Below are 14,220 nucleotides of genomic sequence, written 5' to 3'. Positions count from 1 at the left end.
CTTTCACCCTCCAAGTGTATTACTTGTAGTAGTACGGTGTGGTACGCTGGTTTGACATCATCTGATAGGAAGTGCCTACAGAGGGTGGTGAATACAGCACAAGATATTATGGGCTGTCCCGTGAATCTGCTGGATGAAATAGCAAAAGAAAGTTGCCTCAGGAGAGTGAGGAAAATACTCAGGGATGATTCACACCCTGGCTGGCAATTTCTTGATCTCCTGCCCTCAGGCAGAAGATATAGAAGCATGATTAGTCGCACCAACAGGGTAAAGAACAGCTTCTATCCATGGGCTGTTAGGCTGCTGAATGAAAAGATAACAACAGGGCAACTGACTTTCGGGTTTGGTGGGTGTGCGTCAGTAAACGAGGGGAATTAAGACTAAGAGAGCTGAGTGGGGGGTGCTCGTGTAATCTCACTGTATACAAGTTGTACATGTGATAATAAAGTATTTCAATTTATTTCAATTAGGGTGCTTACCAAGGTTTCCAAACTTACTTCTCTTCCTGCCCACACTTCCTGACTATGAAAGAACAGGCAGCCAGTTAAGTAAATCAGATACATACAACATCACCACGCACTTTAACATATGAGTAGGGAGTGCCACATGGGGTAAAAATCCTGACTCAGCCCTCAAATGGCTAATCCTACAATGTTGCATAGGTTTGTTAATGGGCAGAAAGGGAAGGCGGTGGTGCTGTTCCCTAAAGGTCTATGCCAACCCAATTGACCAGAAGTCCTCCAAGTATTGGAATCCTGCTGTGCTCCCCGCAAACACATGTCCACATTCCTGGAAACTCCTTCCCCTTCCTATCGGTGAGAAATGGCATTGTGATAGCTGCTTTTGTCTACCCAAGGATGATATAAATTTCTCTTTTTTTTCATGCTGCTTTGAGGTGCCTTCAGAATCATAGGGTAGAATTTTCGCAGCAACATCTTAAAAATTAGGATCCTAAATCCTTACTTGGATGGAAACAGCTATTTTTAAAGTATCAAAGTTCACCTGCTATTAGAGCAATTCTTTCTTCCTTACATGAACTCAGAAGCCCAACCTCAGGCACACAGCTTGAAAATGTGTCCTAGATTTCTCTCTCTCTCTCTCTCTCTCTCTCTCTCTCTCTCTCTCTCTCTCTCTTTGGTTTTGTTAAAGGTCATTTTTTGTTGTCGTGCTGTAATTTTGTCCTAAAGTGTTCCCTGTGACAAGGAGAAATCTCGGACAGGTATATATATGAGAAAAGGTTTAGTTAGGCACACGGGTAAACTTGGGAACTATAATAGTCCCACATAGTAATAGCTTTCATAAAGGAATAAGCATTTTCAGACAGTAAGGTCACATCAATGGGCCACAGTAACTGGAGTGTGAAACAACTCTCTGAGATTCACTTCTGATTTGAACATCTCATGTGGATGGGAAAGCATGGAGTTCAGGCTAGTCATTTTGTCTGGTGACCAAGGGACCAGCTTCATACTGTCAATGAAACTATGAGGTCCCTGGCTCCGCAGGCATGATGCTCTTTGGTACAATCCTTCAGATTGTTTCCCCAATCCTTTCAGATGTTTCCCCAATTTTCCGTTCTGGGTCTTTGGGGGTCTAATGTGACTAAAGGGCAAAATGAACACTGGTTTTTTGTCTGCCAGTAGCTTGGAGGTTATTGACTAGAGGGCAGAGCTACCTTTAGAACCTGTCAAATGGCCACCAGCCACACAACATTCACCATTTAAACTGGTCACCCCATCCCGCCCTGAGTCAAGCACAACAGACTCAATAGATTGTGGGGGACTGATCGTCTCCTGCTAATGAAAAACTTATAGATAAGAAGTAGAAAATGTATGCCTTTTCTTGCAGGTTTCTCAGTTTTTCTTCCATCATATATTACACACACACACACACACACACACACACACGCTTGCCTGTTGTAAGAATTTGAACAATTGACAAATGTAAGAGCCTCCTGCCCTTATAGAAACTGAAATGAACATAAACACTATATATTCTCAATTGGAAAAGATGGGGAAAGAATTTCTTGTGGCATTCAGGTATCAATAATGATTATGGCCTTTTTTGTTATTTCCATTATTTGTTCCAGACAAATGATTGTTTCCATACTAAAAGGTCAGACCTTGCTATCTCCAGGTAGGCCGGGAAAGGGTCCTTTCAGAAACTCTGGAGAGCTGTTGCCAGTGAAGTGTCGACAATACTAAGCTAGATAGGTGAATGATCTGACTCAATGCACGTCAGTTTCACATCAGAGCTGAGTTATGCATGGAACTTGATTACTCCAAAGGACATCTTCCTTGCAAGGAATACACGCACGGGTCTGAGCACAGACACAACTTTTTAGCTTTGTTACATTGTCATGAAAGAGATCTGAATTCTCATTGCTTTCATCAAACTCTCCATGAATCTGGGGGGCAATATATGTAGACTTCCTTTGACAAGGTTATTGGCCAAAACTGGACTTTAGAAATGTCGTCCTTATATAAAACTGCATGTAGTTCTAACTCCTCCCCGCCCCCTCTGTTGCCATTTTGGTAAACATTTCTATGCCTTCACTGTATTATCCATCTACATTTGCTAAAAATGAAGCCATTTGCTAGACACAACTAACACAAATACAATGACATCCATTCACATAACTGCTTAATGCATTATCTGAAAGTTTGTTTGTTTATATGTTCTAGGACCAATGACACTGGGCTCCTATCCTATAAAGACCACCTACCAGTAACAGAACTTTTCATCACAGATACAAACCGGCCAAATTCTGAAGCAGCTTACAAACTTGGGCCTTTGCTTTGCCAGGGTGATAGTAAGTAATTCTGTTTTTTGAACTTATGTCAACTAAACATCTTCTCCCTGAGATCATACACTTCATATGGGACTTATGGGACTTAATTTGAGCTGCTGTTTCTTAGGCCTTGACATTTAACCATTATTTTTCCTTCATTTCTTACACTAAATTTACTTTTTGTGTTTCCCGTGTCAGCAATCTGAATGTAATAACCTACTTGCATTGGCTAAACATACATTTTGCTACAAAATTTGATGTTTCAAATAGAGCTGGACTGAATTGACAAGGAACATTTCCCAGCTATTTTACCCACCTTAAAACAGAGTGCTTTGTTTCAGCTATGCATTGGGGAGTGGGGTGAAGCAAAATATTTTTTGTGGGTGGGGCGGAGAGAATTAAAGTGGCATTTAAATGTGGGATAGTTTCACCACCTATAGTTCCAATGGTTGAAACATCAGCTGCTTCTTCTGAACTGTGAGCCAAGTTGTTGTCATCTCTGTCTGAGAGAGTGGCTGGCGAAAAATATATCTCTCAGCCCAGTGCATGCACTCAAACTTTGAGGATAAAATGTAAGTGACCCCGCAATGGCAATTATCCTCAAGGGCAAGAACTTGATAAGGGATATGGGGAGGTACCACAAGCAAGGGAGGTCTACCTATTACTCCTAATAATATAACAAGCATAGCTAGGTGGCATTGGTACAGTATTTCTCCAGAAAGATTAGATAAGCAATTCATGCAAGACAGGTCTATCAGTGGTTGGGAGAGCACTACTACAGTTATTAATTTTGTGCAGCATGAAGCAACTGAATGCATAACAGCTGACTCCTTTTGGAATAAAAATTGTCCAGACCCATAATGATTATTCAAAGCTTTCCTGAAAAGAACTTCTTCAAAACAGGCACAAAAACCATCAATGATACATCCAGAAAGTTGGAAAAAGCATATGCCTGTTCACGCAGAGGTTCTTCTTCTTAAATATATAACTTAATTATGATTGGAGCTGAAATCAAAGCTCTATGTCTCCCATAGCCTGCCTCAGCCTGCATGCCAGCTAAATGGAACCACTATGCTCAATGGCAGTACATCTGTAAATTACAGATATGTGGGAGCAAAGGGATAGTTTAGGATGAGAGGAGAAAATGACCTTGTGTGGAAGATGGTTGCAGCCTAGGGGTTCTCTACATGAATGGCACTGGGTGAGGACCAAGACCGAATTTAGGTTTGATGAGGCCCTAAGCTACTGGAGGTAATGGGGCCCTTTATATGTCCAGCTGTCCTTTGTCAACAACAAATTGTCACTGTTATTTGTGTTGAATATATGCTATATGGTAATTCATGGACCTAATAGGTATCTAAAGCCATTTGCACATAACGCAATATGTATTTTATCAAAGTTTTTTTTCCCTTTAAATTTTTTGGTGGGCCCCAAGAGAGTGGGGCCCTAAGCTATAGATTGTTTAGCTAATACGTAAATCTACCACTGGTGAGGACTCTAGGAGGCATTGTTGATTCTGCACTGGAGGAGCAAATCTAGCAGGGTATTCTAAGCTCAAAGCCTTTCAGAAGATTTTGAGAAAAGCATATTGCCTTTCCCAGACTAAATTTTGCAACATTCCTCCACACACAGAGTACTAGTGCACAGTAAATGTCAGTCACCCTTCTCCAATAAAATCTTGCTGTTGAATCATTCACCACCGTTTTCTTTTCTTAAAAAAAATACTAGCTTTCTAGCATCCTTTCTATGTAATCTATCTCTGTCTCTATAAACGGAAGGCATGGGAGCATCTAGGATGTTCGTAAAAATGTTTACTCTCAACCAAATGAGATGATGGAAGGAGCAAACTGACTGCTACTTACTACAGTGGTACCTCGCAAGACAAAATTAATTCGTTCTGCGAGTTTTTTCGTCTTGTGATTTTTTCGTCTTGTGAAGCACGGATTTCGGAAAAGCTTCAAAAATCACCAAAGTCTTCAAAAACCTCAAAAAAGGCTACCACACCGCGTGCTATGAGTTGCTCCTCGAAGTCAAGTCGCAACTGCACCCCCTGAATGCACGGTTTTAAGAAAAAGGAAACAAACTTGCAAGACAAAGGAAACAAACTTGCAAGACATTTTCGTCTTGTGAAGCAAGCCCATAGGGAAATCCGTCTTGCGAAGCAACTCAGAAAACGAAAAACTCTTTCGTCTTGAGAGTTTTTCGTCTTACGAGGCATTCGTCTTGCGAGGTACCACTGTATATGTTATAGTAACAGAAGATTTGCAATTGGCTCTCTTCCTGAAAGAACTCTCACACAGATCTTCCTGTGTTGTAAATAGGCAACCAGAGGCCACCAGCTTCTTAAATTGTTGCTAACAGGCACCAAAAGTCTAAGAGAGGGGAGTCACTCAAAATGAATCAGTGGAACAAAGGAAGGAGGGTCCATTACATGAAAACTTCTCTCCTCAAAGCTCTGCATCAAATTCATGATTTTTATTTTTATTTTGGTGGAATCGCTGTTTTGGTGCAGCCTGGCCTTGTCTTGGTCTAGTGTCAAACTTTCAGAAATCATTTCTGAAAAGAGCTCTGCCTTCCAGTTGTCATTCATTTTAATTGCTTGTTCATACGCATTGTTTTGCTGAGTTGCTCCTCTGCTGTTCTGGCAGTTTCGTTGCCCTCCAGAATTTCAGCGCAAGACATTTGCTCCTATCCAGCTCTAGCTCTGCGCAGTCGTGTGAGACCACTCACTGCTAACATGTGGGGGATTATTTAGCTAAGCATCTAAGTGCATATCCCACTGAAAATAATGTATGAATCAACAATATTTGCAGTTTAGATGTTCATCCAGGCATCCTTCTAAAAGCAAGGGCTAGCTCTCCACATTACTTTCTGTGAAAGGTAGGTTATTGAATGTGCATCTCAACCCCTATTATGCCCCAGTTAGTGAACTACACGTAACTGATCAGGCAAAAGGAATGTTGGCCAATTTGCCTCAGTAATGTGAATATGTTCCCCCTACTTTTTTTCTGTGCCCCCCACTTCCCAAACATGTCACGCTGGTAACCAGTTTTGCACCATTTTATAAAGTGGTGCAAAGTAATTAAAAGCAGGGAAACATTTTATTAGTTCATTAGTTGTAACTCCTTCTGGCTTTGGGGCGACATTTTTAATACATTTAATACATTCTGCTCAAAGCACTTTTAATCCTAATAGACCCACCCTCCTTATATCTGGAGTCTGCTGGTAGCATTTCAACTACAACACATGCAAAGATACCCTAACTTTTTTTTACACCATTATTATATTATATTATATTATATTATATTATATTATATTATATTATATTATATTATATTATATTATATTATTATATTATTATATTATTTTTATTTAATTTATATTTATATATTCATATTATATTTTTTATATTTTTAAATATTTTTTATATATATACACTCCTCCCCCTCTTTCTTTTTTCCTTTTTCCTTCTGTGATGGAACTCCTACTTGGGGACTTCCCTGGCTTTTTTCTGGCCCACGTAGTTAGTTAGTTAGCCTTGGTGAAAAATCCAATTTTTCAGTCGCTCCCTGTTTTCTTTTATTTTCCAAAATCTGCATGTGAACTCTATTGCAATAACTGCCCTGCTTTATCTCTCTTAGTTTTGTGTTATCTAACTGTCCCTTGCACAGTAAGTCTCAAGCTGCAGTTGTGCACAGCTTGGAAAAAGCAGTGGACGAAGTCACTTGGGCACCTAGGGCGGCGTGCCCAGGGGAGGGGTAAGCCGCCCATCGGGGCAGGATAAGGGTGAGGTGAGCCGTCCATAGGGGCAGGGCACACCGCGGGGCCTCTGGAGTCTGCCTGCCTCCTCCCACTCAGACACCCTACAGCTGGGGGGGGGGGCGTGGCAGAGGCAGCAGGCGGACCGTTTGGGCAGCATGAAGCCTTGACATGCCCAAGCCACCGCATCTCTCCCCTTCCTCTGTCCCTGCTTGGAAATAAAATTAAAATTATTTGGTACTTACTGAGTAAGTATGCATAAGATTGTGCTTTGCGTGTCGAGGTCCCCAGGTCCACCCCAATAACTCACACATCACACAGAAATTTTTGTTTAAGATTTTTGGCATAATTTTGGCCACAACTTTATTAAAATACAAATTTGTGAGTGGTTGCGTAGGCATTGGTTGTGACTATCTGCCTCCACCCTGGGGGACAGACTGACATTCCGCACGATGCGAAAGTCAGAATGGGGGAATACACTTGGGGGTAGCGACGGAGCAGGGAACCTGTCCTCACCCCAAATGCAACCAGGAGCTCATTGCTATGGCCCGAGCCCCCTTGACAGAGTGGACAAGCAATAGTTAGCTCCCAATTCCTTTAACGGAATCCCTTGCAGCAGCAGCATTAGAGGGGCAGGCACAGCCAATCCATGCCCCTCAACCATCCAAACCATAAACCAATGCCTAACCGCGAACCTTACAAGTTGTGACAAATTGCTACGCAATAGGCAAAAACCAAATAACCCCAGCCAATCAGCCATATGGACAAAATTCCTACCAGGCCCCCGCTCCAAAGCAGACGACCCCATGACAGGCATAGCAAGGTCAAAGCGAACAACCCTATTCTAGGGAGGGGGGGGACGGGCAATCCAATGCACGGGCGAAAAGAGGAAGCCCTAGCCTCGTGCAAGGAGATTTACTATTTCTGGCTGTCAGTCAATAAATGGCAACATTAACTTCTTCCCAACAACAAGGGAAGCCCCAATTGCATCAGTGGTCAACGATCAATTAGCCCGCCCCCCAACTTTGGAGTGTCCTGGCGGCCCCCACTGCAACACGTGCTCTCCATGAAGGAGAACACGCTTTCCTGCAGCTATTATTCATTCAACTTTCATGAGTAGGCTTGACCTATACAAACAACTGAGCTGTTTTCATTCAGGGATGGGGATTGGCCTCCACCCCCATCATTCTACCCAGACACTGAGGTCCAGCGCCGAGGGCCTTCTGGCAGTTCCCTCACTGTGAGAAGCTAAGCTACCGGGAACCAGGCAGAGGGCCTTCTCGGTAGTGGCACCTGCCCTACTATCAGATGTCAAAGAGATAAACAACTACCTGACATTTAGAAGACATCTGAAGGCAGCCCTGTTCAGGGAAGTTCTTAATGTGTGACATTTTAATGTATTTTTAATCTTTGTTGGAAGCCGCCAAGAGTGGCTGGGGAAACTCAGCCAGATGGGTGGGGTACAAATAATAAATTAATACATTGGTACCTTGGGTTAAGTACTTAATTCGTTCCGGAGGTCCGTTCTTAACCTGAAACTGTTCTCAACCTGAAGCACCACTTTAGCTAATGGGGCCTTCCACTCCTGCCGCACCTCCGGAACACAATTTCTGTTCTCATCCTGAAGCAAAGTTCTTAACCCGAGGTACTATGTCTGGGTTAGTGGAGTCTGTAACCTGAAGCATCTGTAACCCGAGGTACCACTGTATTATATTATTATCATTCCCATCCCCCACCACCCGGTGAAGTATCATAGGCCCACAAAGGTAGTAGGGAGTGGCTGGAATCAGATCTTTTGCTGGGTGGGGCCATAGTGGTCTGTGGCATTTTTTTTTATTATTTTTTTATTATTATGCAATTTAGGATTGCATAGTCCTTTCTCTCTGCCAGCTCAGCCTGCACTCCTCTTTCAGCTGCCCCCCTCTCTTTCAGTAATCCCCTGAAGGAGCAACAGTTTTCAATAATACTTGAACAGCATCAAGCAAATGTTATTAAAATATGGAGTGCATTTTAAAATGCTAAAATAAGACCAAAGACAAATTAATAAGCAAACTCCTCTACAGAAAGATAAAATACAGGGAATGGAATACAGCTTAGTTTTCTTTTAAGTTCAGAGTATTAGTGAGCTGTTTTCTAATATGCACTTGCAGATTTTGGGATATGCCATAACATTTGTGTCCAGTCTTCCTTTTAGGGCTGCTGAACAATGCAAATAAGAGCAAGCAGGGAAGAAAGGGGAAAGAAATAAAAATGGATATTGCTGGACCCAGGGACATAGTTTGACTGCCCACCAGAGATCCTTGTTTCTGTCTGCTGCTACCACTCTCAAAAACCAAATTATATTACTCCACTAAAAAGTTTATCTCCTCGTATGACACATATTCTGTCTTCTTTTTAACATGCATAAATCCTTATTCTCATAGTTGTTCACCTAGACACTATTTGGAAGGCAGCGTGAAAGAACGTCTACTTCAATTTCTGACCCAAATACCAAAGGCTCCATTAAATGGATTGGAATGGAAAACTGCTGTAATCTCTCGGGTCCAATAACCACCCTGCCGTGTGCTTACATAATAAAAGACCTGTTTAAGGAAAACAGGAAAGCTAAATAGCGCTATAAATTATTGTGTCCTAAAACGGGCTTATGCTGTGCTTTTTTATTATTAAAAACAGCAGCTTTAGCTTTGATATTCAAAGTCCATTTATCATCTTTAATTTTATTTTAATTCAAGAGGCTGATCCACGGGCACATTTTGGAATTTTGAGGAAGTGTTGAGCGTGAGATTGCCCAGTGGAACTAAGTACACGGCAGAGGTGAAGTCTGAGCCACAAAACATAGACCCACTCCTTTGAATCCCTGATTTTCTGTTCCGAAAGAACACACTTTCACAGAAGTCAATTCACAGAAGCCTTTCTCTCCCTGCCAGCCCACTGCATCTCCACCTCTCTTTCTCAACCTGCACCCCACAGTCAACTCATTGCATCTCTCCCCGCACTTTCATCTTATGGGAGCATTTTACAGCATATAACTTCCTCTCACGACTGTTATGTACTGAAGTTCTCACCCTGGGCCAGCAGGAGGATACTGTAGATAGTTTTCACTCAGGTCTGCATATGCAAATAAGGAATTGAAAGTGACATTCAGTGATTGGATAGTTACAGAAAGTTGTTACTGTTGCTTTGTAGTTGAGCTCTATATAAGCAGGTTGGCTGAACCCTTCAGTTCAGTTCTGTTCTGGCCTGTGAATAAACAAGAGCTGTCTGAAGAATCGCTGTGTCATCTGATATGTTCACCTACAACTTAACAATGACAGCTCAGGGGTTTTTTCTTGCCCTTCCCTCCTGACTTGCCTTCCCCTCTCCACATGGGCACAGCCGAAGCCACCTCCCCTGTCCCAGCCTCTCCTTTGTATGTGCTGCCATGCAAGGAAAACACTGCTGAAGTCTCTCCTCCAGTCCCAGTACAGTCATACCTCGGGTTACAGACACTTCAGGTTGCGTTTTTTCAGGTTATGGACATGCTGAAGCCCAGAAGTACCGGAACGGGTTACTTCCAGGTTTCGGTGGTTGCGCATGCACACAAGTGCTAAATTGCACTTTGCACATGCACACAAGTGCTGAATCGCAACCTGCATGTGCGCAGACGCGGCGCTGTGGGTTGCGAACGCTGTGGGTTGCGAACATGCCTCCCGCACAGATCACGTTCGCAACCCGAGTGTCCACTGTAGTGACCTTCCGTGGACAAGATGGGCAAATAGCAAGGAGAAACTGGGACTGCTTCCCCATTAATAATAATAATAATAACAATAACAATTTATTATTTATACCCCACCCATCTGAATGGGTTTCCCCAGCCACTCTGGGCGGCTTCCAGCAGAATATTAAAATACAATGATTCTTCAGATATTAAAAGCTTCCCTAAACAGGGCTGCCTTCAGATGTCTTCTAAAAGTCTGATAGTTTTTTATTCCATAGCATTCCATAGGGCGGGGGCCACTACTAATAAGGCCCTCTGCCTGGCTCCCTGTAACCTTATTTCTCACGAGGGAACCGCCAGAAGGCCCTCAGCGCTGGACCTCAGTGTCTGGGCAGAACGATGGAAGTGGAGACGCTCCTTCAGGTATACAGGGCCAAGGCTGTTTGGGGCTTTAACGGTCAGCACTTTGAATTGTGCCCAGAAACGTACTGGGAGCCAATGTAGGTCTTTCAGGACTGGTGTTATGTGGTCTCAGCAGCCGCTTCCAGTCACCAGTCTAGCTGCTGCCCCAAGCTTGTGTGAGATTTTGACCAGCTTCGGCCCATCTGAAGCTGATACAGGCTCGTCTTATCTTGAGCCCAAGCAGAGTAGTCCACACAGCAGAAGGATAAGCAGTATGTGCCACATTCTTAAATTTATTTCCACTCTATGCTGAGAGAATACAAACATGCATCTTGCCTCTGTGAGAGCAGAGAAGCAACCGTCTCTCTAACAAAGAAACCGAGAGAACAGTGAAAAACAGGAAACCAGTGTACGTCACATCCAGTCTCCCATTCCCGTGGGAATCCAACAGTAACTTGGACTGTGGAATGCAAAACAATGTCTTGTGACTGCAGTTGCTGCCCAGTGAGGGAAATAGAAACCAACAGCTTGCCCCAATCCTGGCAAGCTGCATTGTTATTTTTTTTAAAAAAAGAAATTTTTATTAAGTTTTTTTTATAGCAATAAAGAAGAAAAACAGCATAGCAAAAAGCAAACAGAAAAGGAAAAACAAACATAAAATTTAGCATCGTATAATAACCAACTTTTCTTCGTTTTTGGACTTCCTCACGTCTCTCGCTCCTACTTTCCAAATTTATAAAACTTTAACCAGCAATTTATCACCTTATTTCCGTTCTTATTGTACACTTTTCCAATATTTTGTCCCTAACTTTGAATATTTTTATCTAGGTCTTAAATATCTAATCTTACCATAATATTTATTCAAAATTTATTTTTCTCATAAAATTCACTCATTTTCACAGTCTTTTCACCAAATTTTATGGTGCCCTGTTATTTTCAAATCCCTCATCCTTCTTAGCACTCATATAATTTATAGTGTTTTTGTAGGTAGTCCTTGAATTTCTTCCAGTCCTCTTCCACTGCTTCCTCTCCCAGGTCTCGGATTCTGCCAGTCATTTCTGCTAGCTCCATGTAGTCCATCAGTTGCATCTGCCATTCTTCCAGCGTGGGCAAATCTTGAGTTTTCCAATATTTAGGCAAGCTGCATTGTTAGGGCTTTGTGTGCCTCATCGCACCGCCAGGGACTGCTTTCTCCTGTTTTATTCAACCTTGCTCTTTAGACTGTAAGTAAAGAGATGATTCAAACACTGTGCAGGGAATATGGCATGCCTGCACAACTTCAGTTACACACATTTTGGAATGTGCCATGGATAGATAACTTAATCATAGGAAAATTTTAGCTAGTCTTCCTCCTGTGCAGAGAGATTATGTTGTACAGCTGGGGTCACTAACCCAGCACCCATAGGTGCCTTGGCACCTATAAATGTGCAGTGCCAAAATTTGGTGACCCCCCCCCCACCTCTTGCCTCCCATTGTTCATCTTTGTTGTGACACTCCCTGCTACATCTTCTCTCTTGGGTGTGCGACGCGGGTGGTGCTGTGGTCTAAACCACTGAACCTCTTGGGCTTGCTGATCGGAAGGTCAGTGGTTCGAATCCCCGCGACGGGGTGAGCTCCCGTTGCTCAGTCCCAGCTCCTGCTAACCTTCAGCACCCAGTACAAATCAACTTGTTGCTCTCCTCTAAATCCACCTCTGTGGCAGATGCCCCAGACTCTTATCTTTCGTTTATATTTTTATTTTTAAAGTAAGTCTCTAGCCCTCCTGGAAAGACAGTAGTGGGGTTTATGCTTGTTGTCAGCTGATGAACAAACTCATAGCCTCTTTTAGAACAGCCTTCACCAATTTGGTCTGTTTTCTGCTACAGCTCCAAGGGAGAAGAATGTAGTTAAGTGTTGATCATCCATTTTGCATGCGGAAGGTTCCAAGTTCAATCCCCGACAACTCTAGGTAGGGCTGGGAGAAACCCTTGTCAATCATCCTGTAGAGCCAGTGTGGTGTAGTGGTTAAGAGCGGTGGACTCGTAATCTGGTGAACTGGGTTTGCTTCCCCGCTCCTCCACATGCAGCTGCTGGGTGACCTTGGGCTAGTCACACTTCTTTGAAGTCTCTCAGCCCCACTCACTTCACAGAGTGTTGTGGGGGAGGAAGGGAAAGGAGAATGTTAGCCACTTTGAGACTCCTTCGGGTAGTGATAAAGCAGGATATAAAATCCAAACTACGACTACTACTACTACTGCTACAGTCAGAGAAGACAAGACTTAGTTCAATGGACTAACCGTCCATTGAAAGCAGTCTGATGAGAGTTGTATCTGGAGGCACCAGGCTAGTGGAAATTGCTTTAGGGCAATGAATATTGTACAGTTTAAAAAGCAAAATATAGAAAGTATAAGACCTTTCCTTTCTGTCATAGTAGATATCTGTGTTTGAAAATAAAACTTAGATCTCTGGATTCCTTTCCTTGCTCCTTAATGGTATTATGTTATGTGCCAGGTTTAATATTTTGCTTTATCATCCTTGGGTAGAGAACTTGCCAATAACATTTCCCCCATTGATCTGCAACGTAAGGGCTGCAAATTGTCTCCCGCCCGAAGCTGCGTTTTGCTGTTCTATTGATACACTGCCATCATCATTATCTGAATGCTTCCTGGTGTTTGGACGTTGGGAAATTTATGTTTAATTTTATAACGCCGTTTGCAATAGTATTCTTGCAAATAAGAAATAAACAAGTGTGTGTTGTGATTCAAACACTTGAGTATCATAATGACATTGTACTGATAGACGGTTCAGTGAAAGGCTCCTTTGTAACAAATTGGACAGTATTCAAAACTAATGATTTTCCTGACTTATGTTTCCTTTGTATCCATTTATGTTTGCATTTTATTTGCAAACTGCAAAAACTTAAAAAGAGTTAATTAATATTCTTTTTATTGTGCCTCTGAAATCCTGAAAGCAAAGGTTTTGTTGCATAGAAATTACAAATTACTTACTAGACTAGATGTATTATATTTATAGTGCATTGGACTTCCTTTCCTGCACTTTTTAAACTGAAGTCTAGCCACCTCAAATATGATTCTTCATGAATACATTTTCTTACATACAATAATGCTGGACTTGCCTGAAAGCCTTAAATGGCCTTCATCTATTCATTTTATATATTTCTCCTTAAAAAGTAATATCACTAAGCAGTTTATCCATTGTTAACTATGAGACTCAGCAAGGAGGGAAACCAATTTTGTTAGAATAAGCAGCATAAGGGTCTTAAAGTAAACCCTACATGAGTTTAGTCTACTACATGAGCCAGCGTGGTGTAGTGATTAGGGGCAATGGACTTGTAATCTGGTGAACCGGGTTCACTTCCCCGCTCCTCCACATGCAGCTGCTGGGTGACCTTGGGCCAGTCACACTTCTCTGAAGTCTCTCAGCAGAGTGTTTGTTGTGGGGGAGGAAGAAAAGGGAGATTGTTAGACTTTGAGACTTCTTACGGTAGTGATAAAGCGGGATATCAAATCCAAGCTCCTCCTCCTCCTCCTCCTCCTCCTCCTCCTCCTCCAAGTGGAATGGGCTCTGTTTAGGG

General features: G+C 42.5%; 1 protein-coding gene across 7 annotated transcripts in view; it reads left to right on the top strand.

Annotated features, from left to right (window-relative positions):
- The window catches only part of CNTNAP4 (contactin associated protein family member 4), a 279,669-nt gene that overhangs the window by 220,913 nt on the left and 44,536 nt on the right, over positions 1-14,220 (top strand). For all 7 annotated transcript variants that reach the window (XR_014161099.1, XR_014161100.1, XM_081880313.1 and 4 more), the window contains exon 15: positions 2,682-2,809. Coding sequence is in view for 5 of the 7 variants with exons in the window: in XM_081880313.1 (XP_081736439.1) it covers positions 2,682-2,809 (128 nt within the window). In the remaining 2 variants the exon portion in view is untranslated. The remainder of the gene's footprint in view (positions 1-2,681; positions 2,810-14,220) is intronic.

Source organism: Podarcis erhardii, assembly GCF_964252035.2.
Source record: "Podarcis erhardii genome assembly, chromosome: 11".
In the NCBI taxonomy this organism is placed as follows: Eukaryota; Metazoa; Chordata; class Lepidosauria; order Squamata; family Lacertidae; genus Podarcis; species Podarcis erhardii.
This window is presented reverse-complemented; position numbering and strand designations above follow the sequence as displayed.